The 27957-nt window shown below is 37.3% G+C and overlaps 1 protein-coding gene, 1 long non-coding RNA gene and 1 other non-coding gene across 8 annotated transcripts in view; 1 reads left to right on the forward strand and 2 right to left on the reverse strand.

Moving 5' to 3' along the window:
- Positions 1 to 725: 725 nt before the first annotated feature.
- LOC119510565 lies at positions 726 to 787 on the reverse strand. The gene has a single exon (XR_005211969.1). It is a non-coding gene; the product is annotated as a U7 small nuclear RNA (small nuclear RNA).
- Positions 788 to 6951: 6164 nt separating this feature from the next.
- LOC119528396 lies at positions 6952 to 10630 on the reverse strand. 2 transcript variants are annotated; one of them, XR_005215705.1, is made up of 3 exons: positions 10460 to 10488; positions 10070 to 10218; positions 6952 to 9608 (listed from the first exon to the last, which is right to left on the reverse strand). It is a non-coding gene; the product is annotated as an uncharacterized LOC119528396 (long non-coding RNA). The 2 variants fall into 2 exon arrangements; XR_005215701.1 differs by lacking the exon at positions 10460 to 10488 and adding an exon at positions 10532 to 10630 and having other exon boundaries at positions 6953 to 9608.
- A 105-nt stretch (positions 10631 to 10735) lies between these two features.
- Positions 10736 to 27957, forward strand: part of SNRK (SNF related kinase) — a 72694-nt gene continuing 55472 nt past the window's right edge. The window contains exons 1-5 of one of the 5 annotated variants that reach the window (XM_037848450.1): positions 10785 to 10838; positions 13969 to 14018; positions 23627 to 23685; positions 26752 to 26877; positions 26973 to 27446. In XM_037848450.1, the coding sequence (XP_037704378.1) occupies positions 27056 to 27446 (391 nt within the window). In that variant the 5' untranslated portion in view covers positions 10785 to 10838; positions 13969 to 14018; positions 23627 to 23685; positions 26752 to 26877; positions 26973 to 27055. Of the gene's footprint in view, positions 10839 to 13665; positions 14019 to 23626; positions 23686 to 26751; positions 27447 to 27957 lie in introns of those variants that run through there. The other 4 variants (XM_037848451.1, XM_037848449.1, XM_037848447.1 and 1 more) reach the window with 4 other exon arrangements.

Below are 27957 nucleotides of genomic sequence, written 5' to 3' on the forward strand. Positions count from 1 at the left end.
GCCTCCTTGAATTTATCAGAAAAAACTTCAAAGCAGATATTATAAATACGTTCAAAGAATGAAAGGAAAACATGTTTAAAGAATCAAAGGAACATATGATGCCAATTACTCAACAGATAGGGAATCTCAATAGAGGAATAGAAATTTATAAAAAAGAACAAAATGGAAATCCTAGAATTGGAAAGCAAAATAATCAACATGAAAGGTTTATTTTCACACTTCCACATCTCTGCAAAGCTATTACATATAGGGAGACTTGTTCTGAACTAGGACTAGTCGGTGGAAGTCAGAGGGAAGAAGGGTCTCTCTTACGTTTAGAACCACTCAACCATGTAACTGGCTGCTCTGAAAAAGAACAAGCTCCCTGTTGTGGAAAAGCCCAACCCCCAAACCCCACTGTGGCTCCTACACTTGGATGTCAACTCAGCTAGCTGTGTATCTTGGTATCTAAAACATATCATAAACCAAATACATAAGTCTATTTGAAAGAGACAGTTGAAGGGATATTAGCTACCTATAGTCTAGGACTTCTAAGTTCTCTCTGAGTTCTAAATTAGTGCACTGGAGAGTCAAAGACCTGAGCTGTTACTAGCACTCTCTGTGGATGTTTTTGCTGAATTAAGAGTAAAAGCATAAAAAGGCACTGAAAGGGACAAATTGAAGAATATTTCTATATCTTTCGCAGTAGCACTCCTCACTGGGTTACCCAATGTCATTTTGTGTATGTGTGTTTTCTAGCTAAAGCCAGAAAACCTGCTAGACAAATTCTAAAAGAGCTATAACACTACCCAATGTCATTTTATGCAGACAGCAGGGTTTAAGGAGGTAGACTAGCATAATGCTAATGAGCGTGGGTTCTGGGGAACTCCTGGAAAACAATCCCAGCTCCACCACTTTCTGCATTTGATACCCTGGGTGTGTGAGGCCACAGTGTCATCATCTGTAAAAGAGGGATAATGAATGTATCTGCCTTTACAATTGTTTTGGTGAAAATTAAACAAGACACTAAATACCATTAATATTATTATAAATAATTAATATAAGTGGTTTATGTAAATAATACAGATCTTCATCATTAAACCAAACATACTTTTTCCCATAAAATTTTATGTCCCAGAGAATCAGTAATTAATATTCCAATCTTGGATTTTATAATTCCTAATCAATTACAAGTCATTTGAGGACTTAAGAATCCACTGTGTTAAAGAGGAACCTCCTTGTCAAAGCAAACCATATATGATCAATTTGCAATGTTTGTAAAACACTGCAGGACCCTCCTGGTGAGTGGCCCAGAAGTGGACTAGACCTTATTCACTGTTTCTCCAAGGAGGTGGTGTCCATAAACTGGGCTAGTATCAGTTCCCTCTGTGGGATCTCCAGAGGGCAGGCGGCAGCATTCCTCTCTTCCAGGAGGGAATGCTACTGTATGGTTTTCCTCTTCCCATACTTTTCATTTTTTTAAAGGATGCAGCTACATGATGCTTTTCCTCTCTTCTCAATCACCATTTCATTTCTTGGAAGTGGTCAGAAAAGGGAAAAAAACCCACCTAATTAAGATTAAAATGTTCTCTGCTGAGATGATAATCAACTAAATAAAAAGAATGTCTCAACACCTGCATTAAATGAACACCATTCATTAAACAAAAAAAAATGAAAAGTTTACTAGATGAGCTTAAGAACAGATTTGACATGGAAAAAAAAAAAGAAAAGAATCAGTGAACATGAAGATAAACTGATGGAAATTATCCAATCTGGAGAACAGAATTTTAAAAAGATTGAAGAAAAATATAGCATCTCAGAGACCTGTGGCACAACATGGGGCATATCAAATACATGTAATGGAAGTCTTCGTGGAAGTGAAGAAAGTGTAGAAAAAATATTTGAAGAGATAATGACTGAAAATTTATCAAGTTTTACGAAAATCATCAATCTACAGATCAAAGAAACTACATGAACCTTACATAGAATAAACACAGAGATCCACACCTAAATTATAGACAAACCTGAAACAAAAACAAGGAGAAAATCTTGGAAACAGCGAGATAAAATGACTCATCACTTACAATGGAAAAACAATATGATTAACAGCTGAACTCCTCATCAGAAACAATGGAGGCCACATGCAACAGAATGATACATATATAAAGTGTAAAACCTTAAAAACACTATCAACCAATAATTTTATATCCATCAAAACTATCCTTCAAAAATAAAGGTGAAATAAAAACATTCCAAGATAAAAACTGAGAATTTACTGCTTGCCTAACAAGAAACACTAAAAGAAGTCTTTCAGGCTTAAAGGAAACAATACCCAATGAAAACTCAAATCCACAGGAAGAAAGTAAAAGCAACAGAAATGTTAACATGTGGATAAATATAAATAGTAGCAAAAATATAGTTTTTCTCTTCAATAAAATTGTATAAAGTAATTAGGGCATTTTATTACCAGCTTTATAACATTCAGAGATATAAGACAATAACAGCTCAAAGGAGGGAGAATGGTGCTGCATTGGAGCATGGTTGCTACATTTTACCAGAACTAAGTCAATATTAAGTTGAAGTAGATTGCGATAAGATATATATGGTAATCCCTTCAGCAATCACTAAAAAAAATATATATATATATATAAAATAATATATTTAAAAATTTGTGAATAGACTAAACACTAACCAAAAGGAAGAGATTATCAGAATGGACAAAAAAGCAGGATCAATAAACATACAAGAGACACATTTCAGATTCAAAGACAAAAATAGGTTGAAGTTAAAAAGATGGAGAAAGCTACAGGAGAGAAACCATATGAGTGCTGGAATAACTATATTAATATTAAACAAAACAGACTTGAAGACTAGAGACAAAGATGATGCTAACAGGGTATTTAGATCAGGAAGAAATAACAATTATAAACATGTACACACCTAACAACAGAGCCCCAAAGTACGTAAAGTAAAAACTGACAGAACTGAAAGGAGAAATAGTTCAAAATTTTAGTTGAACATTTCAGTACTCCACTGAGTAACTGATAGAACCACTACCCAGAAAATCAGCAAGTTTATAGAAAAATTGAACTCTATTTACCAAATGGATCTGATATTTATAGAACACTCCACCTAAAAATAGCAGAATACATATTCATTTCAAGCATACATGAAACATTCTTCAGGATAGACCATATGTTAGGCCACAAAAAAGTCTAGATATTTTTAAAAGGACTGAAATTATTCATAGCATGTTCTCTGAACACAACAGAATTAAATAAGAAATGGACAACAGATATAACTTTGTTAAATCCCCAAATACTTGGAAATTACACAAATCATGGGTCTAAATAACTCAGGGGTCAAAGGGGAACTCAATGCAGGAAATTGGAAAAGATTTGAAGTGAAACAAAAACACAGCATATCAAAATTTATGAGATAAAACTAAAGCTGAGTTTAGAGGGAAATTTATAGCTTTTAATGACTATTTTAGAACAGAAAGGTCTCAAAAGAACAAGTTAAACCCAAAGAAAGCAGAAGGTAGGTAATAGTAAAGACCAGAGGAAAACAGTGAAAACAGAAAAACTGTAGAGAAAATCAATGAAACCAAAAGTTGGTTCTTTGAAAATATCAATAAAGTTTATAAATCTTTAGCTAGGCTGACCCAGGAAAAAGAAAGAATGCACAAATTAACACAATCAGGAATGAAAGAGGAGACATTGTTACCAACCTAAAAGAATTGGCAAAAAGCTAGTAACTTAGATGAAACAGACAAATTCTTAGAAAGAGACAAATTCCTAAATCTGATTCAAGAAGAAATAGAAAATCCAAATAGGCCCATAACAAATAAAGAAACTGAATTAGTAATTAAAAAATTTTTCCATAGAGGAAAGTCCAGATCCATATGGTTTCACTGGTGAATTCTATCAAATATTTAAAGAAAAAATAATAACAAACCTTCACAAACACTTTCAGAAAACAGAGGAGGAGGTAACACTTAATAGTCATGCTATGACGCCAAAGACATTACAAAGAAAGAAAGAAAGAAAGAAAGAAGACTATAGATAATATCCCTCATGAACATGGACACAAAATTCTTAAAAAAAAATAGTAGTTAACTGAATCCAGCAACATATAAAAAAGGATTCTACACCATGACCAAGTTGGATTTATCCTAGGAATGCATGGCTGGTTTAGCATCCCAAAATTAATTAATGTAATATACTATATTAATAGAATAGAGGGCAAAACCACACAATCATGTCAATACATGCAGAAAAAGCATTTGCCAGAACTCAACACCTGTTCATGACAAAACTTTCAATAAACTAAGAATATAAAGGAATTTCCTCAACCAGATAAAAAAAATCTATGAAAAACCTACAGCAAGCATTATACTTAATAGTAAAAAACTAAAGGTGTTTCCCCCAAGTTTTGGAACAAAGCAAGGATGTCTGCTCTCACCATTTCTATTCAATATTGTATTGCAAGTTTTAGCCACTCAATAAGGCAAGAAGAAATAAAGGCATCCAGAATAGCAAAGAAGAGATAAAGCTGTATTTGTGTATGATATCATCTTGTATCTAGAAAATCCTAGTGAATTTAAAAAAATCTGACTATATCTAATAAATGAGTTTAGGAATGTCATAGGACCCAAAAATTAATAAATAAAAAGGGACTATATTTCTTGTACTGGCAATGAACAATCCAAAAATGAAACAAAGAAAATTCAATTCACAATAGCATAAAAAATACTTAGAAATATATGTAACAAAAGAGTAAGACCTGAAAAACTACAAAACGTTGCTGAGAGACATTTCAAAAGATATACATGTTCATAAATTGAAAGAGTCAATATTGTTAAGATGGCAATTCTCCCAAAATAAATTTAAAAACGCAACACAATCCCCATCAAAAGCCTAGCAGGCTGTTTCTGTAGAAATTGAAAATCTGATAGTAAAATTGACATGGAGATGCAAAGTACTTAGAACAAAACAATTTTGAAAAAGAACATAGTTGGAGGATTTGTTCTACCTATCTTCAAAACTTACATAAAATGACAGTAGTAAAGAATGGGTGATAATGACAGCAGACATATAAATCAATGGAGCAGAATAGAAGGTGCAGAAACTCTTATATTAATGGTCAATTGATTTTCAACAAAAATGCCAAGGCAATTCAATTAGGAAAATTCAATTTCAACAGATGATGCTGGGACAACTGGATAGCCATTCACAAAAATAAACAAATAAACAAAAAATTTAGACTCTAACCTCACAGCATACATAATTCAAAATGGATGATAGATTCAAATGTTAAACCGAAAACTATGAAACCTGAAGAAAACAAAAGAGAAAATCCTTGTGACCTTGGATTAGGCAACATTTCTTAGATATGACCCCTAAGGTGTCATTCATAAAAAAAAAAATTGATAAATTGGAATTCATCAAAATTGAAAACTTTTGTACTTCCAGAGACATCATTTAAAAAATGAAAAGACAAGCAGCCACAGCCTGCAGGAGAATGTCTGCAAATTATAGATCCAATTAAGGACTTGTATCCAAAATATAACAGGAATTCTTTTAACTCAGTAAGACAAACAAACCAATTAAAAGTGGGCAAAGAGTTTGAACAGAACTTTCACCAAAGATGATACACAAATGGCTAAAAAAGCCCATGAAAGGTGCTCAACATCATTAATCATTAGATGTCTTAGTTTCCTGTCTGCTATGACAAATACCACACAATGGTTGGCTTAACAACAGGAATTCATTGTGTCATGATTTTGGAGGCTAAAAGGCTTTCTCCCGGGTTCAGTAGCAGTCTGGCTGGCCAGCAATCCTTGGGTTCTTTGGCTTTCCCATCAAATGGCAGTCTTTTCCTTTTTCTTCAGGGTTTGTTGACTTCTGCTCCTCCCCATGACTTTCTCTTTATAAGACCTCCAGTAACAGGATTTAAGACTCAGTCTGATTCAGTTGGCTACACCTTAACCAAAAATATCTTCAAAAGGTCTTATTTACAACGAGTTCATACCCACAGAAATGGGATTAAGATTAAGAACATTTTTTATAACCTACCATATTAGGGAAATGCACACTAAAAGCACAATGACACACCACTACACATTCAATACTCTAAAAGTCTAACCATATCAAGTGTTGGAGGAGATATGGAGAGACTAGAACCCTCATACGTTGCTAGTGGGATTGTAAAGTGGTAGAGCCACTTTGGAAAACAATTTGGCAGGCCCTTAAAATATTAAACATAGAGTTACCATATGACCCAGAAATTCCACTCCTGAGTATATATCTGAGAGAAATGAAAACATATGTTCATACACAAACTTGTACATGAGTATTCACAGCAGCATTATTAAAAATAGCCCCAAAGTGGAAACAATCCAAATGTCCATCAACTGAAGAATGGATAAACAAATGAACTATATTCATACAGTGGAATACTATTCAGCAACAAAAAAGAATCAACTACTGATACATGCTACAACATAGATAAATTCTGGTAAGTGAAAGAAGCCAGACACAAAAGACTACACATTGTATGAGTTCACTTATTTAAATTTTTAGAAAAGGCAAATCTGTAGAGACGGAAAGCAGATCGTTGATTGCCGGGGGCTGGAGGTTGGAAGGGATTGCCTGCAAATTGTTCATGACAGCATTTTTTAGGGTGGGAAATATTCTAAAAGTAAATTGTGGTGACAGTTGTACAACTTTATAAACTTACTAAAAATCATTGAATTGTACATATTTTCAATGAATTTTATAGTATGCAAACTGTAACTCAATAAAAGTGTAAAAATTAAATCTCCCAATTTTAGAGATTCACAGCTGATTCTAATTCTTAAAGATCATGCATGAGCAAAACAAATACCCCAAGTCTGTGGGTGAAAGCCCTTGGGCTGCTGCCTATCTGCAACCTAAGTGCTAGTTGCATAAATAGGAAATTGAATGAACTCAAATCCATGACCTCCAGGGGTTTAAGATCCAATGGGAACAAATACAAATGTAAATAGTCACAAAATCCTATGGTTAAGTACTGTAAGTGGGATGTGCAGGGAGGTATGGTATCCCAGAGAACTCTTGGCTCTGACTGGACAGGGGTGGGGGCATCACAGAGGAGGTGACACTGGATTTTGAAGGATAAGTAGGAATTCAAGAGACTGCAAGAGTAGGAAGTGGAGAAAAGGGATGGGTGATGTTTCTAGGCCGAGGTACAGAATGGGCAAAGGCTTGAAGATGTGAGAAAGCCATTCCCTTTCTGAGAACTGGGAAGGCTGGAGACATGGTGTACATAGAGGAATTAAAAGAGCTGGAAAGGAAGGCAGGCACCAGATCATGAAGGACTTGGCAAGCTACCTTAAAGCCTTCGGGCAAGGGATTAAGCAGGATTTGTTGGAGGAACAGCGCGGACATGCTTCTTTTGGACTAAATTAAACTTTGCATACCTCAACAGCATCATATTGCACTCATTTAAATATATCCATAAATATACTGTTTAATGTGTGCCAGGCATGGCTCTAATGCTTTCTATAAACTCAATCCATCAACAGTGGTTCTCAAACTCTAGAGTTTGCATCAGAATCATCTGGAAGTCGTTTTCTCTTTTTTTTCTTTTTATTTGTATTTTATTTTAAATTTAATTTTTGTTTGTTTATATAATTTCTTGGAAGTCTTCTTAAAAGGGAGAAACCAGAGTTTCTGATTCAGTGGATCTGGTATGGAACTGTACATGAATACTTAATATCTGTTGTTCTAAATATATTTCTTTTAATTTTTCATAATTAAATTTCCCAAGAGATGCTGATGCAGCTGACCCAAGTAACACACTTTGAGAAGCACTGCGTTACATGAAACCAATAAAAAAGGCACCATTATCAGCACCACATCATCACCATCATTCCCATTTTATAGACATGGAAACAAATAGAAAGTTAAGCAACTTCCTCAAGGTCGTAGCTCTTAGTGGTGGGAGTTGGGGTTTAACTATAGGCAATGCCAACAATGTCTCCTAGTTCAGAGGTTGCAAAAAAGCAGAATTAAGAGATTTAAGGCATTTTCACTCCTTGTTTGACACACACACACACACACACACTGGGCCATAACTGAGTCTGAGATAAAAGAGTGAGATGCTAACTGATGCCAAGGGAGTGGTGAGGGAAAGTCTTTGAGGAACTCTTTAGGCTCTTCCAATGAAGTTTTATTTTGATCCTAGTGGGATGAAGCCAGGAAACAGAAATGCACAGATATCAATGTACAAAATGACTAATTAAATAGCTAAAAGGAAACCACATTAATATAAAGTCACAACTCAAGACTGAACGTACACGAATACTTAACATCTGTTGTTCTAAATATATTTCTTTTAATTTTTCATAAATTATGAAAACTATCAGTATTTAGAGAAGATGACCACATTATACATGCTGCTTTGGGGGATTCCAAGATGAAAATGGCAATTCTTTCATTAATCTGCTCACTTTTCACACCTTGATCTAATATGCAGCATCTCCTTAGTTTCCTTCCAATAAACAACTTCTTCCTTGAATGGTGGCATTATGTTATCTTTGAGATCTGAATCACAGGGACTGTAATAAAGCAGGCATGTTCCATCTTGTCATTCTGTAGAAGGCAGTATATCTAATTAAAGCTTCTTGAAGGTCCTTAAAAAGACTTAACATTAAAAAAAGCAGCATGTGTTGATGAAAGCCCCAGGGCAGATTGGAGAAAGGGTTTCTTCATTATGTTAAACATATTTACTTAAATTCAAAGTTAAGTAGTAACATATTAATTTGTTCTTGAATATTTTAAAATATTACCCAAGCCTAATCAGATCATGTTACCACATTTATGATATGGAACCAAAAATGGGTCATGTTCTTCTTGCCAGTAGCACTTTGGCTTCCCAAGAAACACAGGGATGAATAAATGATTTACCATGCAGCAAATACTCCATTCCTGACTCTGGAAGAGAGTTGGAACAGACTTTATTTAAATCAATTTATTATTATATTCCTTTTACTGTATTGTTTTGCTATTCTTAGGCCCTTGTTTTCCTTACAGAATTTATTCAACTGAGTTCTGCAGCAATATAACTTTTTTCTCACAGGTTTATCAAAAAAGGTCTTTGTTCTTGTGACTACTGTTACATCTCAGGGGCTACAGACCAGCTGGTGGAGGACTTGAGCCACTGGAATTCCCTTGGGAGACCATTAGAGTGATTTTTTTCCCCCTTTAGTTAGCTACAGGGTTCCCTGAATAACGATATCTCCCTGAGGGGAAAAGTGTATGGCTTCTCCAGCTTTCCAGCAACAAAGGAATGAATTCTGCAAATCCATGTTGGAAACTCTGCTAGAGTGTCAGTATCAAAATGAGATTATTCTTTCATGGTCTTTCCTAATCAGAGTGATCCCAGAGATGGGGCCTTCACTCAGCCTTCAGGGGCAGAGGCTTTCCCTGGGCTCATATTCCATCACCTAGTGTCAGGGCATTAGGGTTTCTGGGAGTTCCCCTTTCACAGAAAACCTTAAATCATAATCCCAAGAGTCAAAGAATTCACAGCTCCCAAAAATCCATTTCAGTTTCCCAATCATCTTCAGACATGCAAAGTTGATGCTGTGGAAAGAGGGAGAAAGAAAAGGCTTTTGACATTTGCAGATCAACAGAGAAATCTGCTAAAGCCATCCAGATTTCTCTTCCCTGTCCACTCAGTTTAACGGAAATTGGAGCATCTAAGCACCGTTTTTGGCTTGTGTCCTTTCCTAGGAGTTTTCTCTTGGGGAAAGGGAGATCAGAAGTGGAGAACAGAAAAGTGAAAGGCAGGATGGAGAGAACTGGTATCTGGCTTGTGGACGCTCCCTTCCTGGAACCCCGGAAAGCTGGTATCCACAGCGCCAAGCATCCAGGTGGGGAGCCGAGAGCCCCTCCTCCCCCGAACCTCTCCAGCCACTCCCTGGCTAGATTCCCTTCCTGAGCCACCTGGCGACGACGCCATGGACCATCTAGGGTCACGGTGAATGCCTGGTGAGCATTTAATCTTAACTTCATGTATTTCAATACTTTCCACGACCTTTTACCTTTCCACGTTGTTTCCAGGAGAAGCAGCCTGGTCAGGCCAGTGTCTCCCACTGACCTTTAAAGCCAACGCTGCATTCGATGCTGGGCTTTTCTCCTTCTGTTTAAAATCAACAGAATTCCCTCAAATAGGAATCTCTGTAAGAAGAAACTGCAAAGAAAAAAATATATATTAGATATAACATATACTATACGCACATATGTAATACACGTATATATAATTTTTCCCTCTCCTTTCTTAAACGTGGGCGGGAGATGGGGCGAACCTTAAAGGGTAAAGTACAATCCGCTCCCCGCACCTCTGCCACTCCCACCCTCCCCATCCCTCTAGACGCAGAGCTCTGTGTGGACGCAGTCCCTTCCCTCCGATTTCTCCCGACCGCTTGCGCTACTTTTCCCGGTCGCTGTCCCGTGCCCCAGGTGTTTCCTCCTCCACAGTCCACCGTCCTCCTCCGGCGCCTCACCCGCTTCCCCCCGCCAGCCGCGGCCCAGACTCGCTGGAGTCGGGAGGCTGCCAGGATGCCCTCGAGCTGCCTGCACGCCTAGGCCCGCAGGTGCGCCCCGCCCCGCCTTTTCCTTGGCCCCGCCCCGGCGCACGCGTCATAGTGACGCGCAGACCGCGCAGGCGCAGCTCGGCCCCCACTCCCCTCCCCGCGGCCGGTCGCCCGCCCGCTCGGTATTATGATTAGCGCTTGGTTCGGGGACTTGGCGGCCGGGAGGGAGTCGTCGGCGCCGCGGCCGCTGCGGACGGACGCCCGCTTGCCGGCTGAGGTAAGGGCGAGTGCGGAGCGCTGGAGGGCGCGGCGGCCGTGGACCGGGGTGCGGGGCCGGCCTCCGCAGCCTCAGCAGCTTCTGCTCTTCCCGGGCTGGGCGCGCGGGCCGGGGCTCCCGCCGCAGGCGGAAAGTAAGTTGCGCGCTCCCCGCACCGGCCGCAGCGCGCGGCCCAGAAGGACGCGGGGCCCGTGCTGTCGCGGCCCCTAACAGGCGAGGCGGCGGCGCGGCCTGGCGGAGGGGCGGCGGCGCGGCGGTGGGGCTCGGGCGGGAGCCGTCACTGCGGCGACCGGCTGCGGGAGCCCGGAGGCCCTGCCCTTGCGGCCGCGGCGGGATTGCGGCACCTCGGGAGGCGTCCGCATCCCCACGCCCCGCCCGAGTCGGCCGAGTGCGGGGTTCCCGCGCCCCGTCCAGGCTCTCCGCCCTCAGGTTCTTTAGGGAGGGTGTGTTCTGTTTTCTAAATTTGTTTTCCTTTTTCAAACGAATCTAGAAATCTGGTCACAGCAAGGGGGTTCCTCGGTAAAACCGCAGCTTTACAATAGCATGGGGACATTATTGTCTATAGAGACAGGGCAACGGGGTAAGGAAGAAGGAGCAGTGCCATTCCCGAGGGAGAGCTAGAATTTTGGAATTGATGAGAAATCTACGTTCTTTTCTATAGTCTTTGCCTGTTGATTTCTTTTTGGACCATTTTACAAAACCATCCTGCCTTTTACTTGTACTTGGGATCCAGGAAAGTGGCAGCATTATATCTTGAGTGTTCCTTGGCTATTCCTAACAGTTGAACCAGATACATTCCTGTAGGTTCATAACGAGTTCGGTTAAAGCCCAGTATTAGGGGAGAATTTAGCAATAGGGTTTGTCAGTCTATAGACCTCTGACGATATAGGACTTTTCAAACTGTCCAGTTACTTTTTTCTCCCTCCCATTTAATCAAGTGCATTCTCAAAATCTTCAGAGTAGGTGTTAAAGCCAACTTAATGTGTTTCACAGTTTATCAGTTTTAAGATGAAGCATGGCTTTCAAAGGATAGAACTGCAGATGTTGGGCATCCTGTTGAATTTCCACCAAATTCTGGTCAAACGCCTGTGATTCAGTTTGGGTTCCTTGTAGGTTGGGGTGCCATGTCCAAAATCAGTCTGTTGCCTCTAATTTATCAGAATGTATATCAGTGTACTTTAAAGTCCAGGGTTGTCAAGGCTTACATAATCAACTTGTTAATTTATAATCATGTTACATTGCTTTCCAGATTTATAAAATCATTCCCTTAAGGAAATCTGTCTTCAACGTCTGCTTAAATATTTCTCTTGGAATTAGATTTCTGAAGAGGAATGAACTGTGCAAATGGCGATGAAAACATATTAATTAGACAAGTTTCTGAAACACACACACACACACACACACACACACACACACACACACACACACAGACAAACCGATTCTTTTCTTTGAATATCTTTGTAATTGTACCTGTGAGGAAAACAGGTGACATAGCCATTTTACAGAACTAGAAATGAGAGAAATTACATGACATTCCCAAGGTCGCATATTGAAGCAGTGTGGAAGTTGAAAATCAAGTTCATAGCGCTAGCTTTCTTAATACTCCATCTTCAAGATTTTCTCAGCAAAGACTCTTTTTACATTTACTTTGAGTGTCCCCTTTCTATTTTTAAAATTTGTATAACCAATTTTTATTGTTTCATTTTGTATACAGAAATTAACCCTGCTAATTATTTTAACAACTGTGAGAACATTTTTACTGTAATATTGCAGTAAGTGCAATTAGTTTAAAACATTCTACTAAAATTTATATTAATTTTAATTTTTCTAGACCATAAATATAGATTTGGCCTTTGTGGTTCAGATTAATCCCATAATCCTAAAAGGAAGTCTTTTAAAAATGTCTTTATTAAACTGAAAAGGCTTTCATGAAATCTTTACTGGTCACAGGAAATACTATTCATTTATACTTGACTATGAGTGTTTTCCTCGTATAGAAAGTGAAACTAAATAGAAAATAGTTATTTATTTTTGGAGATATTGAGCAACCATAGCTCTAAGCACTGGTATAAATAAGGCATGATTTCTTCCCTGTAGCTCCTTGTCTGAGCTTAAGAGCTCATTATACTGGCCAGGAAGAAAAGGAACTTATGCAAACTTTCCACATGGCCAGAGTTTTAGGAATTAAAAACAGAGATGAAGAACTATATAAAGATTTAATTTAACTGCATCCCAGCTGATTGCTTATCAGCCAGAAGATTTTAGCCAAATGCTTTTATAGGAAAACTGTTGTTCAGAGTTTAGGTATTTCCCAGTGTGCAAGCATGAGCAGGTAAATTCTCAGAGCTCTTAGATAGAAAAGTTGAGTGGATTCTAGTAGTTTTGAAGAGAATCTTAACCTTTGATCATTTATTCATGAAACCTTTATGTGTCTATTTTTGGGGCCCTGCGTTAGAGTGTAGCCATGGAAAAGTGAATAAAAACCAGTTTCTTCCTTTAAGAGCTTATGGCCTTTGGAGGACACCAAGGTCAACAGTAATAGTACAGTCAGATGAATGCTGTGGTGAGGCATAGGCAAAACTGGGAGACAGAGATGGGTGCAACAAGACCAGGAGGTGACAGTTGAGCTGGTCTTGAAGGATAGGTAGACTTCCCAGGCAGAAAAGGAGAAAGGGCTTAGAGAATTCAGGAAGGATGGGAAGCCAAGGTCAAGTGGTGGGGGAAGAACTTAGATCCAGGTGGGTGAAAGGGAATTAAGGAGGGAAGACAGTGCAGTTGTTCTTTTTTAAAAAATTTGAAGAGAATAGAGAAACGGGAATGATAGCTTTGGTGATGGGAGGAGGGAAGATTTTTTCTTATTTTGTTTTAGTTTGGGAAGAGCTAGTGTAAAATCCCACAGTTGAATCGTATTGCAAATGATTGTGGGTCCTGGAAGTGTGTTGTCCTCTGAATGATTTGTAGCTACATTGTTCACACTATGGAACATTTTCTCATCTGCTTTTCTGCACATCTGCTTTGGGTGTGGCCATGTGTCCCATGGGAAACCATTTCTTGTGTAGGGAGGAATCTGTCTAAAGAGGATTCCTCCTCTGCCTTCCCTGAACATGTGTTTCTCTGCTGTCACTTCCAGAGCCTTCTGAGATTCTGCTTTGGTACCTCCAGCATTTGGCTTCTGCTCAGGTAGGCTTCTCCGTGAAAAATCAGGTGTCTTTCCGTTTCCTTAGTGATGATGTTGTGTCATTCAGTTTCCTGTCGTGTGGCTACTCTTCAGTTACTTTTAAGTTGGAGGGCATTTTTTTTGCCAGGGTGATGTGCTGTTTTGAGTTCTAGAGCATCTCCAGCCTCAAAGAAAAGAGAAATGCACTGTGTTTTGGTAAGATTGGGTCTGTTGGTTTATCTAAACACATACCTCCTCAATTATGTATTTGCCCAGATCATATAATGTAGGTTCGGAAATCAGTGCTCCAGAAGTGTGAGTTTCAGGGCATGTGATGGTGGTCAAATTTCAATCTCACTTGGTCTCAGTTTCTCAGTTGCTGTCATGACCTTACTCCAATCCCAGGGATAGCGACTCCTTAAAGGCAGGGACCACTTCTTTGATATCTGTCTCCAGTCTGGAAGAGTAATGCATAGTGCACTGTGTACTGAAGAAGTGTCTTGATGAAGAAACTTTAAAAATCTAAACTTTAGTTTGTTGATTTCATCAACATATTAATAGAAACCATACTTATTTTATTACAGTTGGGTGGGATTTAAATTGTTTTTCAATTGTAGAATTTTAGAACTAGAAGCAAATATTCCACTCTATACTATAATAGCATGTAGTAGATGCTTAAGAAATGTTTGTGCTTGCCCTGTATTCCTGGTCTGAGTGAACGGCATCACCATTCCCATTCCCTACTAGACTATTCTAGAGTTCCCTCCTCTGCAGTGAGTACTTGATTTCTACTTTCTACATGTGTCTCCTGCATTACATCTTCATCACTACTGCACCAGTCATTTTAAAGTCTTTAAATCATTATTTACCTAGAGACATTTTCACTTGTCTCCTTACCTGTTTCCCAGCTTCTAGTCTTGTCCTTCCAGTCTGATCTTCACTTTGCTGCCAGAGAGATTTGTTTGTTATCTCTATTGCCACTCCCCTGCTCATGATTCTTCTTTGGCTTCTTAGTGCTAGTCTTCATGTGTTCATTTATTCATTTAGTAAAATGTTTCTATGTATTTTGAGGAAACTGTACTCGGCAGGCCCAGGGATACAGAGGTGAATAAAATGGACACAGGCATTACACAGTACTGAGTTTATCTTTTAGTCTAGTAGTGGACAAAGATGATAAATCACATAGTCATATAAATAATGATATAACCACAGCTGTGATAAGAGTCATAATGGAAAAGGACATGTTGCTGAGAGAGTGGATAAGGGATCCTGGTGTGTGCAGAGGTGTGGGGAGCATAAGGGAATGGTCAAGAAGGTGACCTTTCAGCTGGGTCCTGAAGCAGACCCAAGGAATATAAACTGACTCACATGGACTACAAGGCCTTTTGGGTATCTGGCCCTTGCCCACCTGTCTGACCTTGTCTCATCTACAATGCATATGTTATTGTCCCAGTCATACTAAGCCCTCTCTGTCCCTGGTCTCTTATTTGGAAAGCCTCTTCCCATCATCACCAATTTCAAGTCTTAGCTCAAACACACAAAAAAATGAATTTCTCTGGGGTATCTTCCATGAACTCCCCAAGGCAGATTTAGGGGTAAGAACACCTCTTTTTGCATGTCTGCCTATCCCTGTATAATACTGTAAACAACTTGAGGCAGGGACCTTCCTAGTATATCCAGTAAAGGCTTTTAGAGGCCAGTTTGTTGGGCCAGTTGGGGGTGAAGGTGCTGATACCAAAGTAAGATGGGGAATTAAGTATATAATCTCTTTTAATATTGGAATCTCCTGAGAGGGAGGCCACTTCTGAAAAGTGGAAAAAGAATTCTTGGATTGATTTTTTGATCCTACTCCTAACTTGCTAATATGTTATCCCATTTAGCTTTCATGATAGCTGTAAAAGGTGGTGATTATCTTTGTTTTATAGTTAAGATGTGTCTGTTCATAGAAGTTGAGTAACCTGTCAGGCTCCAGATCCCAAGGCACTCTTTCCACTGTGCTGTGATGCTGCTCTGCATATTTGCTGAATAAATGAATTTTGATCATTCTCAAAGTGCCCCTCTATGATGAAGATAAAAGTTGCCTTTGTGGTACTTTGAAATGCCGATTCTTAGGACTGCAATCCTAGCATCCTTGCTCCTTCTCTAACGTTTCTTTCTCTGTTATGCACACATACATGCATACACCCCTTAGGCCAATATATTGTTTTTTACCCTGTATTGCAAAAGCTAGGGGAAAATATGTGAATAGCATATCAAACTTGGCTTAATATTCTGCCATGTTGGTTCTTCTATATTAGATTATATTTTAGATCTTTTAATGTAAGTTTTACTCTTGCAGTCTGACTTATTTAGATAAAGTTCATTTTAGATTTAGGACAAAGGATCTCTAACAAATATTCATGGACAGATTACAAACCTAAAGTACACTGTGTTCATGAATTGCTTTTAAAAATATTCATAATCTTGTACAGCCTTTTTAGTTAGCAGTGGGCAAAGGCATAGCAATTGAATTTTAAGGTAAAATTTACCTTTCTGTTTTACTTCATTTTCTGTGGGTTAAACAATTATCTCTTTTTTGGCATAAAGTATTAAGAGCAGAACTAAAGAAATTTGGAATAATATTGTCTACAAGTTCAGGGCTTGATTTTGTCCTTGTTTTTTTCTCTTTTGTGAATATTTGCTAATTATCTTGTGAAGGAAAATGCTTTTTCAGAAACAAATGGGAGAATGTAATGTGCAAAGTACATTAAAATAGCAGTTTTGGGAAGAATAAAGATTTTAAGGAGAAAATAGAATCTGCCTAAATTTTACCTGACTTACTTACTGGGTTTTTACTGTTATGTGCCACTGGGGGAGGATTCTTGCTATCACAAAATTGTATGCCAACTCTAAGGTGAAGTTGTTTTCAGGATGTCATTTCACTTTTAGATGACCGGATTCCCTCAGGCTGTCTTTTGAATGGTTATTTGGCTGTAAGTTCATTTCTCAGCTTAAAAAGAGTTTTCTAAACATTTCAAAAGTTTTTAACAGAATTATATTATTAATGTTTATTGGGTGAGTCTTTGGGGATGCTGGGGGAATTTCCTCTGTTTAATTGATTTCTGGGACAGGTAACTCACATGGCGTATCAGAATTGGAGGAACACTGGAAATGTCAAGCTAGATTTATTTTAGTGCTGTTGTTTCCCTAGGAATTAGAAAGGATTAGGTAAAAGGGAGGTGTTGTCTCCTTATAGAGAAAAACGCAGGTCCCAGGGGTCAGTTGGATCTGAAGTCCAACCTGGGCAGCTCTTAACCTGGGTGTAGGGCCAGGGGAAAGTAAGTCCTTACTCTCTTTGGCCCTGCTTTCTCATCCATAAAATGGGTATGATACCACCATTATATTGCTGGTTGTGAGGAATCAAGTGATACAACAAATGTAAAGAGGCCAGTACATTCATAGATACCCAGTAATTAAATTCTGTTTCTTCTTTTGAGACCTGCATTAAAACAAAACTGAAATTCTAAAATGGGCAGTTGTGGCAGGAGAAGTAGTTTTTTGAATTTTAAATGAGACACTGGAAGAACATCTGTGGTTTTGATATTATACTCATTTCTGTATAAACCTGTTTAGGTTAGTACTAGCAGATTTTTAGGAAAGTAGTATGTATATAGAGGATCAATAACAGAGACCTAGTAAGTCAAAACAAAATTGGTGTTTCATAGAACTTTGAAGTGAACAGTGAACTTTTTAACATGGCTAAAATTCTCTGCTGATGTTATTCCCATGCTGCTTTCATGTTAAACCTCTGGGACCTTCCTCTTCTTTCAAGGCCTTAGAACAGCTCTGTGATGAGAAGGTAGTGGGGCTTCTCCTAGGTCATTTTTAACCCTTTCATGACATGTCAATGAACCTTAAGTATAATTTGAAGATAGGTATGTGGTGAATTCTTTAATATTTCAAGTTTTCCATTAGTTTTGAGAAGGTAAGAGTTCATCACAGTTGCTTAAATGGGGAGCCGTTAGAGATTCTCCAGAATCAGTCATCTTCTTAACCTTTACTGAAACTCATCTCAGTTCTTTTACCAAAATCTTAGCTTTACCCAAACTGGTGTTCTCCTTTCCTAAGCCAGCCAGCTATATACATTCCTGCTTCTCTGCCTTTGTTTACCCCACTTTTAGGAGTGGTGTTTACACTACTCCCTGTTGAAGGTTAAGCCCTGTTGTGTACTGTGCTTCTTTAGTGTCCTCTGCTCGTTCTTGGACATACCTACCTCAGCTAACTTGCAGTTATTTATCTTTTTTTTCTGTATTAGAGAAGTTATGGGTTTACAGAACAATCATGGATAAAATACAGGATTCCCATGTAACCTATTAATACCTTGCATTGGTGTGGAACATTTGTTACAACTACTGAAAGCACATTTTTATAATTGTACTATTTACTATAGTCCATGATTTAACTTAGGGTTCACTGTGTAGTGCAGGTCCATAGATCCTGTTATTTAACTCATTTGGAAGATTCTAAAGGACAGGGACTTTATGCCCTACACAATTAGGACTCAAATATTTGTTAATGAAAATAGGTTTAGGGTTCCTGTTCCTTCCTCAGCCTGAAGGAACTGAATATGTCTTGTTCATTAAGACTACTTAAATAGGCTTGGAACAGTATTCATGGAATATTGTTTTACTTTTGAACCTCTTAATGGAAAATAAACTGAATGCATAACTATGTGCAGGAAGTCAACCTTTTAATAACCTTTGTCTTTCCTGAATTATAAAAGCATAAAATCATAAAAAGAGAAATGATTTTCTGTAATCTTACCAATCTAACGTTTTAGTATTTATTTATATGTGTATGTGTAATACACAAATTTTATGCTTTTTTAAAATTTATACACTGTGAAATTTGGTATAAGGATTTTTTTATTTAACATTTTGTGAGAATTTTCTTGAGATTAAATAGCCTCAAAATATAGTGTTATAGTGGATAATATGTGATTTATTTAACCATTTCCTTATTGTAGATCTTTAGGTTGTTTTTGGCTTTTTTGTACATGTAAATATCACTGAGCATTGTTGAAGATAAATATTTATCCATGTCTTTATTTGTTTAAGACATATACCTAGTAAGATTAATAAATCAAGGATATTAATTATTTTAAGGCTCTTAATATATGTATGGCCAAATTGCATTTCAGAAAGGTAATTTGTAGTCCCACCAGTGTAAGAGAATCCCCGAATGATCTTATCTTTCAACTCAAAATCAGTTAAATATTAGGTGCCAGTATTTTTGTTTACGGATCAGTGTTTTTTGTTTTTTTGTTTTTTCCCTTCTCTTGCAACATTCGTTTTTGACCATTTTTTAATGGCCATCTTTATCACAATATCAGCAGGGAAAATAAGGTGATAGTTAAAAGGAGTTTGACAGTGTTAATAAAAGCTTGGAAGAGAGGAGATTTAGATTTTGTTTTCAAATTCTCTGTATCTTCCAACTTATATTCTGTTTTCCTAGCAACAATAAGTAATTGTGAGTTGGCTTTATTTATTTTGGAATAATTTCCAGCTTTTGAGTCATTAATGATTATTTGAGCACTTCATGCCAAGGCTGTCACCATGCTAATTTTTAAGTTTTGCTTACCCTTGGGTGGAAATGGTGACACTGAGCAGTATTCATCACTTTAATGAAGTGATAGATTCTGTTTAGGATTTTGAGCATATTGGCTGCTTTGCTGGTCCAAGTTTTGTGGCTTGGATGTTAACCTCTCTCGCTTTACAAACACTGTCCACTTCTCCACATCAGTTAATGATTGGCCCGCTTCCCAAATACATTGATTCCTTGATATATCCTGGGTTGTAGCTTGATTTACTTAGAGTAAATGAAGGTTACTTAAACTAGTGCTTCAAGGTATTGATCTGCATTGGCAACCTAATTACTGCCTCAAGAGTCTGGACCAGGCTTCTCAAACTGATGTTCCTAGTCCACTCAGTGGCCCTGAGTCCATTAAAATCAACTACTTGGAATAAAACTTTTAGTACAGTAAAAATGCATCCACAGTCCTACCACTGAAAATCAACCCTAGTAGGCAACTGCTTCCCTTGGAAAATACTTTCTTAGAGATTTGGAGGTAACAATTTTACCTGTTTGTACATTGCTGATAATACGTAATTGACTTTAATCTTTTAATTTATAGTGACTGCAGACTGATACTACATGATAACCACATGGTAATAGTTAACCCGTCCAGCGACCAGTTCTGGATTCTTCTGTAACCTTGGACTTGTTGACCTGTTTGTGGTTTCTTCATCTTTGATTTGTAGCTGATACTAATAAATCCCAGGAGGAGGAGTGCCATTCTAGAAATGTGGAATATTTACTTTGGAGAAAGAACAGCAGTGGTGACTGCATGGTAGTTGTGTTTGTTTTCCTTGACTTGGAGGTTGTTGATATTCCTTGAGGATTTAGTCAACTGTCTTCTTTCAATCTGAACCATATTTGTTATAGGTATCTGCAGTGAGTTATCAGTAAGTTCGGAGTGGTAACATTCATTGAGGGAGTGGTCATTCCTCTACCTAAGTTGGCTTTTCTCTAGACAGTTTAGTCTGACATTTTCCATGGTTTTCTTTTTGGTATTTGCAAGAGATACAAGATAATTTCCATGTGTAAGGAAGCTTAAATATTGTTTAAGCATGGCTTCATGAAAAACTCAACTTTTAGTTGTCTGTGTTAGAGGGAGGCATGGGCACAGATTTTTTTAAAAGCTATTTATTGTGTTTAGGAAGTGGAATATTTTGTATATTTAAATATTGGTGGTCTGATGGTGGGGGAGGGTTACAATAGTCTCATTTTCTTATGCCATGGATTGGTCCAGAGAAGTCTTCAGGCAGAGCCACTTTTCTTCAGCGTCCTGTTTTGTCCTTCTCCTGGGGAGACGCGTGAGTAGGAGGTATTCGTTTGATATACAGACCAGACTGCAGTGGTTATGATGTCAACAAAAAGCTAAAAGTGAGTTTTGATAAGAATGAATTCCAAAAAATTGACAGTAGGTTTAAGAGAGGCTGGTTCTACAACTGTTTTCAGCAGCTTGCAAAATGTGTGTAGGGCCACCCACACTTCCTTCCTCTTCTGCAGCCAAACTTGCACACTTCTGTTACTTCTGCTCTCTTGTGCTGAGAGAACATCAGTATATTCTTATAATACATACCAGTTGCTTCTTAAACATGAATTCCTGTATTATAAACACTCCTGACTAGTTGGCCTGTTTCATTTTAGGTCCAGCCTAGTTATATGCATGTGTGAGCATATGCTAAAAAAGGAGTTTCCTTTAAAATGTCCTATTTTAGTGGTTTTGCTGTTTAAAAAGATGTCGTCTTAGCTATGTTGTAATTAACAATACTGATTTAAAATAACTTTTCAGGGCATAGGAAAGTGTTTATCATATAAAGTAGAGGAAAAGAATGATCATCAAAGTTCATGTACAGTATTGTAGCTTTGTAAAGAAGCATAGATATGAAGGCTACACATCCAAACCTGAATAGAGGTCATCCTGGATAAAGTTACAGATGATTTTTATTTTTTTCTGTTGTGCTTTTCTGCATTATTCAGATTTTCTAAAATGAACTTGTATTAACTTTTTTTGGAGAGAAGTGTTTTTGACATGGTTACAAAGCCGTGTGTGTATATTATCCCATTTTGTAAAAAAATTATGCCTGAGAATATATTATATCTAAAAAAATAATTTGGAAGGCTGTGTACCAAAATGTTTACCCATTATCATAGAGTGTGGGAGAATGGATGATTTTTTTAAAACTCCCCTCTCATCCATATAGTCTATATATTATATATCTATATATCTATAAATTCTAATTCTGTTTTTTCCTATACTAAACAGATATTTTCCTCATAATTGAAACAAAATACTAAGACAAAGAAAGTGTTATGTCAAGTGAAAAAAAAGCAAGATTTAAAGTAATGTATAGAATGGTCATACCTTTGTAAGGTAAAATAAAGAAGCAGCTATGCATAAATATTTGCAGAAAAGGCTTCCTAATGTTAATAGCGTTGATCTTCATTGGACTGTGGATGCCTTTTTATTCCTTCTACTTTTTATTCTGTTTTTAAAAGTTTTCTGTAAGAGTCTATTACTTTGGGAAAAAATTGTAAAGAAACATTTAGTCCTTTTTGAAAGGGTAAATGTGATGGGTCATCTTACTATCATTTTAAAAGCAAATGCTTAGACTTTGTGGAATGTTTCATTGAAAAATCATCAGACAATTGAAGTCCAGATTAGAGACATTATTTTCTTTAATTTACAGTCCTACAGCACTTATTTTCAAATTGTTACATTTTAGGAAACTGAAAAACAAAATTTTCACGAACACAAAAGAGATGATAGCTAAGTAAATTCATTCTCTTGAAGTAGGGTGGGAGAATTTGTGCTGATGGGGGAGGAACATCATCATTATAAGAATGATGCTAGTGGTGGTAGCTAGTTATCTTTTGAATGCTTACTAGCAGAAAGAGAGAAGCAGGCAAGGGTAATGGGAGAAGCTGCCATATCTCACTCAGAGCCAAAGGACCAGACAGACATCCCTGGGTTTGCTGTCACTAGATGTGGGCATGTGCCCGTGGCTATGCTTGCCCCCTTTGTGATGCAGAACCGTCTCCCCCCCCTTGTTCCCTCACTTCTGGTAGTAGTCTTGTTTTCACAGCCATAGATCATTTACCTTTCCTCCTCCTTTCACCTTTCCTGTCTACTTTCCCTCAATTCTTTGCACTCCTTTTCCCCCAAGCTTATCTGATCTTGGTCTTAATGATTACCTGATACAACTCACCTTTAGTGTGTAGTGTTTATTTCATTGGCCTTGTATGAATGTTTAGGCCTTTCAGTTATTTATGTGATAGCTCAACACTGGGAAGGCCTGCAAGTCTGTACTCTTGTACTGTGCCACGTTTTGGATGTAGGTTGTCTGCTCACGTTCTCTTTGTATTGATGGTCTCTTTTTTTATTATCAAACGGAAAGCCTCAATGTAAAGGTGTTTTGTGTGCTCTCTGTTGGCTGGCATTATAATTGATTTCTGCCTGCTCGCCACATGAGTTGCAAAGGTTGTCTGTCCTCCTTGGCTGTGGTAATGGGTGTTTCATGGGTCCATAGTGGCTACTGAAGGTGGGGTGGGCTTCGAAACCGGGCTGAGCGGGATTGGAGCTACGGCACTGCTGCTTATCAGGCAAGGTGACCCTTGTGTTCCCCTACCCTTCAGGCTCACAGTGAGGATGCAGTGAACTGTGAGTTCAGAGTCTGTTAGCCAGGAGGCATTTAGAACATGGTGAGAGTACTGTTTATTTAGTATTATTATTTCCTCCCCCTTCCGCTCTGAGTCAATCATTGGAATAGCTTTTCTAACCTTGAAAAATGCCCACCTAGAAAAATCTCCATGTACCTGTTTTCTCTGAAATTCCTTTTTACTTAAAGGTTCCTTAAAGGGGGTTATATAAGTTGTAGAGGGGAGAAAACTTAAGGGGAGACTGGGCCACTAAAGACACATTTTGCCATTTTTACACTTTTGTCTAGATCCAGCCTTAGGGTATGTATTTTGACTTAAAGCGAATGGAACTAACCTAACTAAAATTTTTTTCTGTATTTTCTTTTAGGAGAGAGAAGCAAATAAAACACAGTGATAACAAGGATCATTCAGTATGCAGTTTGCAGGGTATGTATTGGAGCTGCTACAAATTCACCTTTAACTTTTTACATAAGCCACATTTTGACAATGGGCATTGATGTTCAGTATGATCTCTAAGGATCTTTAGTGCCTGAAAATCAAAAATAGATTTAATTATTTCCTACCCTAACTCAAAATGCACTTGATAATAGGACTAGTCAGTGGACTGGTATTTAGAAAGTTGTTCAATAACAAGGATTTTTTTTTTTCCTCTCAACCATCAGTTAATCAGAGTGTGTTCTTCTTAGGTATACAATTTAATTTTAGTTTCATCTGATAAAGGGATACTTATACAAAGAGTAAATTCTTTGATAGTACAAATGATTAATCTTCTTACTACAGGATACTTTTCGTTATGAGGCGACCCTTTTAGAGTCTTCCCTGTGAGCTTCCCTAATAGATTAAAAATTATTTCATTGTGCCCCTTTGCTGGCACAGGTCTGGGAAGAGAAACATGAGGATGGTAATAGTGATTATCTCTGGGTGTTTGAGACTATCAGAAAAATATTTTTTTTTTTCCTATCTGTATATTCAGTTATTACTTCTGTGATAAAACAGTTTTGATTAAAAAAAAAAAAAACAAAACCACCACTGATTTCTTTATAAAAATCTGATTTACATGCCACTTTCCAGGAATAAAATTAAAATGGTAAATGAAATGAACAAGGATTATATGATTTGGAGGTGGGTGGCCTGAAGAAGTCTGTTTTGAAAGCTAAAAATTGCATTTGCAAGCTTGTGCAGTAGAAATGTAGACATACTTGGATAGAATTTTAAGAATAATTACTGCCCTTGTAATTAATTGAAGTTAAAGATTTCAAGGTAGTTTTCTGCCCCCTTGAGTTATTCTACAGTTTTTATTTTTGAAAAATTAGTATACCTGTCTTTAAAGTTTCTTTTGGGGATCTGCTGAACAAATAAAGCAAGGTCTTTCTTTCAATTTGGATTTTCTGTTAATCATGTCATTAAAATTATTAGATGACAGAGCTAATAAACAGCACAGAAGTTAGCTGTTTCTCTCACATGTCCATTGTACTGGTTTCTTATTTTTAAAAAACCTTCACTAGAAACAGAATTAATAATTTAGTCTTAGTTCTGAAAGTGTAGTGGTTTAATGTACAGACTTTGGTGTTGGACAGACTTGGGTTTGAATCCTAGCTCTTACACACTGGCCCTGTGGCCTGTGCCAAGTTACTTAATATCTCTGTGCCTCAGAATAGGTCTAATCCTATTTCTGAGTGCAATTTGAGGATTAAATGAAGATGATGGAAAGCATTTGGTATGTGACTGGACTGGAGTACTTGTTTACTGAATGGTATTTATATTTATTATAATAATTACTAAGATATAAAAAGCATATTAGTAAGTATTAACATTGGCTTCTTAAGTTATATATTTTTTGAGGTGGCCCCAGATACATAAATGACCTTGAACCTCTTATGTAGTTGGTATTTTAACTCTTAGGATATTATCCTAAATGTAGTGTTGTTTAGAGCAGCCAAAATAGTTAAAAAGAATGTGGGCTTTGAAGTAAGAATTAGATTTTAGTCCTAGGTTTAACACTTAATATAAGTTACTTATACTTAAAATGGAGTTTCTTTTGTTGGCTATAAAAATGGGACTAATACTGACCTCTCAGGATTGTCGAGATCCAGTAAAACAATCCAGTTAGATGCATTTTGCATGAATACAGCCATATAGTAGATTTTCAGTAAATGTTAGCTTTTTTTCTGTTCTATTAGGTAAAATTGAAATTTAAAGGACTTTAATGTTGGTACTTAAAACTCTACCTTATTGTATGTACAATTTTAATTTATTTTGGGACATTGCCATCTAAATGGGATAAATAAGGGCTGCTGTTAATAAAATATAACTGAAAATATGAAACTGTTTATTAGAGAAGGCTTCACTGGAAGGATGGATATACACTACTAGGAAATAGAGCTGGTCTTGGGAGGTTGCCTTATCCCTCATTGGGTTTTATTGCTCAATTTTATTAACTTTTTGGTCAGAAAAAGTAAGAGTGGAAGTTGAGCCCATGACATTTGAAGTGACATCTTAATTTGTATAATTTTATACATTGATTTATTTTTCTGAGTACTTTTGAAATTAAATGATCTTTAAGAATGCACACTTGCTTACTGTTACAGTGGAAGCAGGTCATGATGGGATGGAAAACTATAACAAAAACAGGCGTAACTGATAAGTACAAAGAATGAGTTACCAGTCAGTCAGCAAATATTTTTGAAGCACCTTCTGTATGCTAGATATTGTTCTAGGCACTAGTGATGCAAAAACAATTGCCTTGGAAAATTTGGAAACATTTGCATTTGACAATTTAACAACAGTTTTGAGAATCCACCACATGAAAAGCAGTGTTCTAGATGTTGTGAGAGGGGAGAAGAACAAAAGAGAACCTTAGAATAGAAGGTCCTCGAGAACCTTCCAGTATCACCAGAGATGGTGCACCCAGATACCTTTAGAATAAGACCACATGGGGTGGAGGTGTCCCAGGCACTTTGGAGAGGTACAAAGGAGGGAAAATAATTCTGACTGGGAGAGTTAGAGAAGACTTCATCTAAGGAATGTGTTTGTACTGGTAGGTGTTAATCTTGGGATAACGGGAAAAAGTTGTTGGGTTTCTATCCATTTATTTGTTCTTTTTTCCCCTTTCCTGTCAAATATTGCCTTAATTTTTAAGCTACTCATTGAAATTACTTTGGGAAATGTTTGTTTTTTAAACACAGCTTATTGAACTTCTCAGTTTTCTTATATCTGACATCACAAAAAAAATTGCTACCAACAGAACTAATTTGTTTTTCAGTTTGCAAAATGTTATATTGCGTTTAAGAATTTCAACCTTTATAGTGAACCCTAAATATAGAAAAAGGTTCTTATAAATGATCCTGACTCATTTTATGGCTTAATTTATTTACTTCTAAGTTTTTCCTAAAACAAAATGAAAAAGTAAACAAACAAGATGAAGCCATTTACTATCCCCTATCAACAGAAAAGTTACAGAAACTTAATTTTGTTTCTCCTCTTATTTTGTAGATGTCCATGGCGACATTGAAAATGAATTCCTTATTTTCACCAGATTTTCTTATCTGAGAAGATCCATTTCAAACAGTATAAATACTTTTTCTTCTGTTGGACCAGCATGGCAGGATTCAAGAGAGGGTATGATGGAAAGATTGCTGGATTATATGATCTGGATAAAACCTTGGGTCGAGGTCATTTTGCAGTGGTTAAACTTGCTAGGCATGTCTTTACAGGTGAAAAGGTAGCAGTAAAAGTTATTGACAAGACAAAACTGGACACTCTAGCCACCGGTCATCTTTTCCAGGAAGTGAGATGTATGAAACTAGTGCAGCATCCTAACATCGTACGCCTTTATGAAGTTATTGACACCCAGACCAAACTATATCTTATTCTAGAACTGGGAGATGGAGGAGATATGTTTGATTACATAATGAAACATGAGGAGGGTCTGAATGAGGACTTGGCCAAGAAGTACTTTGCTCAGATAGTTCATGCTATATCTTATTGCCATAAACTCCATGTAGTTCACAGAGACTTAAAACCAGAGAATGTGGTCTTCTTTGAAAAACAAGGTCTTGTAAAGTTGACAGACTTTGGTTTCAGCAACAAGTTTCAACCAGGGAAGAAGCTCACGACAAGCTGTGGATCTCTTGCATATTCTGCTCCAGAAATTCTGCTTGGTGATGAGTATGATGCACCCGCAGTAGGTAGGTAACTTTCTGTCCATTATTTGTCCACTTGAATTCTGCCAGCTGAAGTTGAGCTGGTCACCTCAGTTGTTTATCTAAAAATAATTTCTAAGAGAATTTCTATTAAAAATGTCTTAATTAACAAATTGGGTTTCGTGAATGCCACAGTATCCCTAAGTTGGCAGTTAGTTTATTTCAGTCTTTAGATGGCAAATGTCTAAAGTATATTTGTCACCACAAGGGAAGATATGTAAGTTATCTTTAAGGTAACCTCTTATCTGTACGTTGTAATTTTTTAAGGTCTGAGTACTTTTCATATCTAATTAGATTCTTCTGGTAGTGGCCCTAACCATCCTCTTCCTATTTGAGACCCATATTGGAAAGGTCCTATGAATATTACAGTGTAGTGTAAAGAGTTTGGACACTGACATAGTTTATTAATTGTGACCTTGAATAAAGTACTTAACTTTGCTTCATTTTTTTTCATCTATAAGATAGAATTAAATTAGATACTGGTATAGTATTCCCA

The sequence above is a fragment of the Choloepus didactylus genome, chromosome 1 (genome assembly GCF_015220235.1).
Source record: "Choloepus didactylus isolate mChoDid1 chromosome 1, mChoDid1.pri, whole genome shotgun sequence".
Classification (NCBI taxonomy): Eukaryota; Metazoa; Chordata; class Mammalia; order Pilosa; family Megalonychidae; genus Choloepus; species Choloepus didactylus.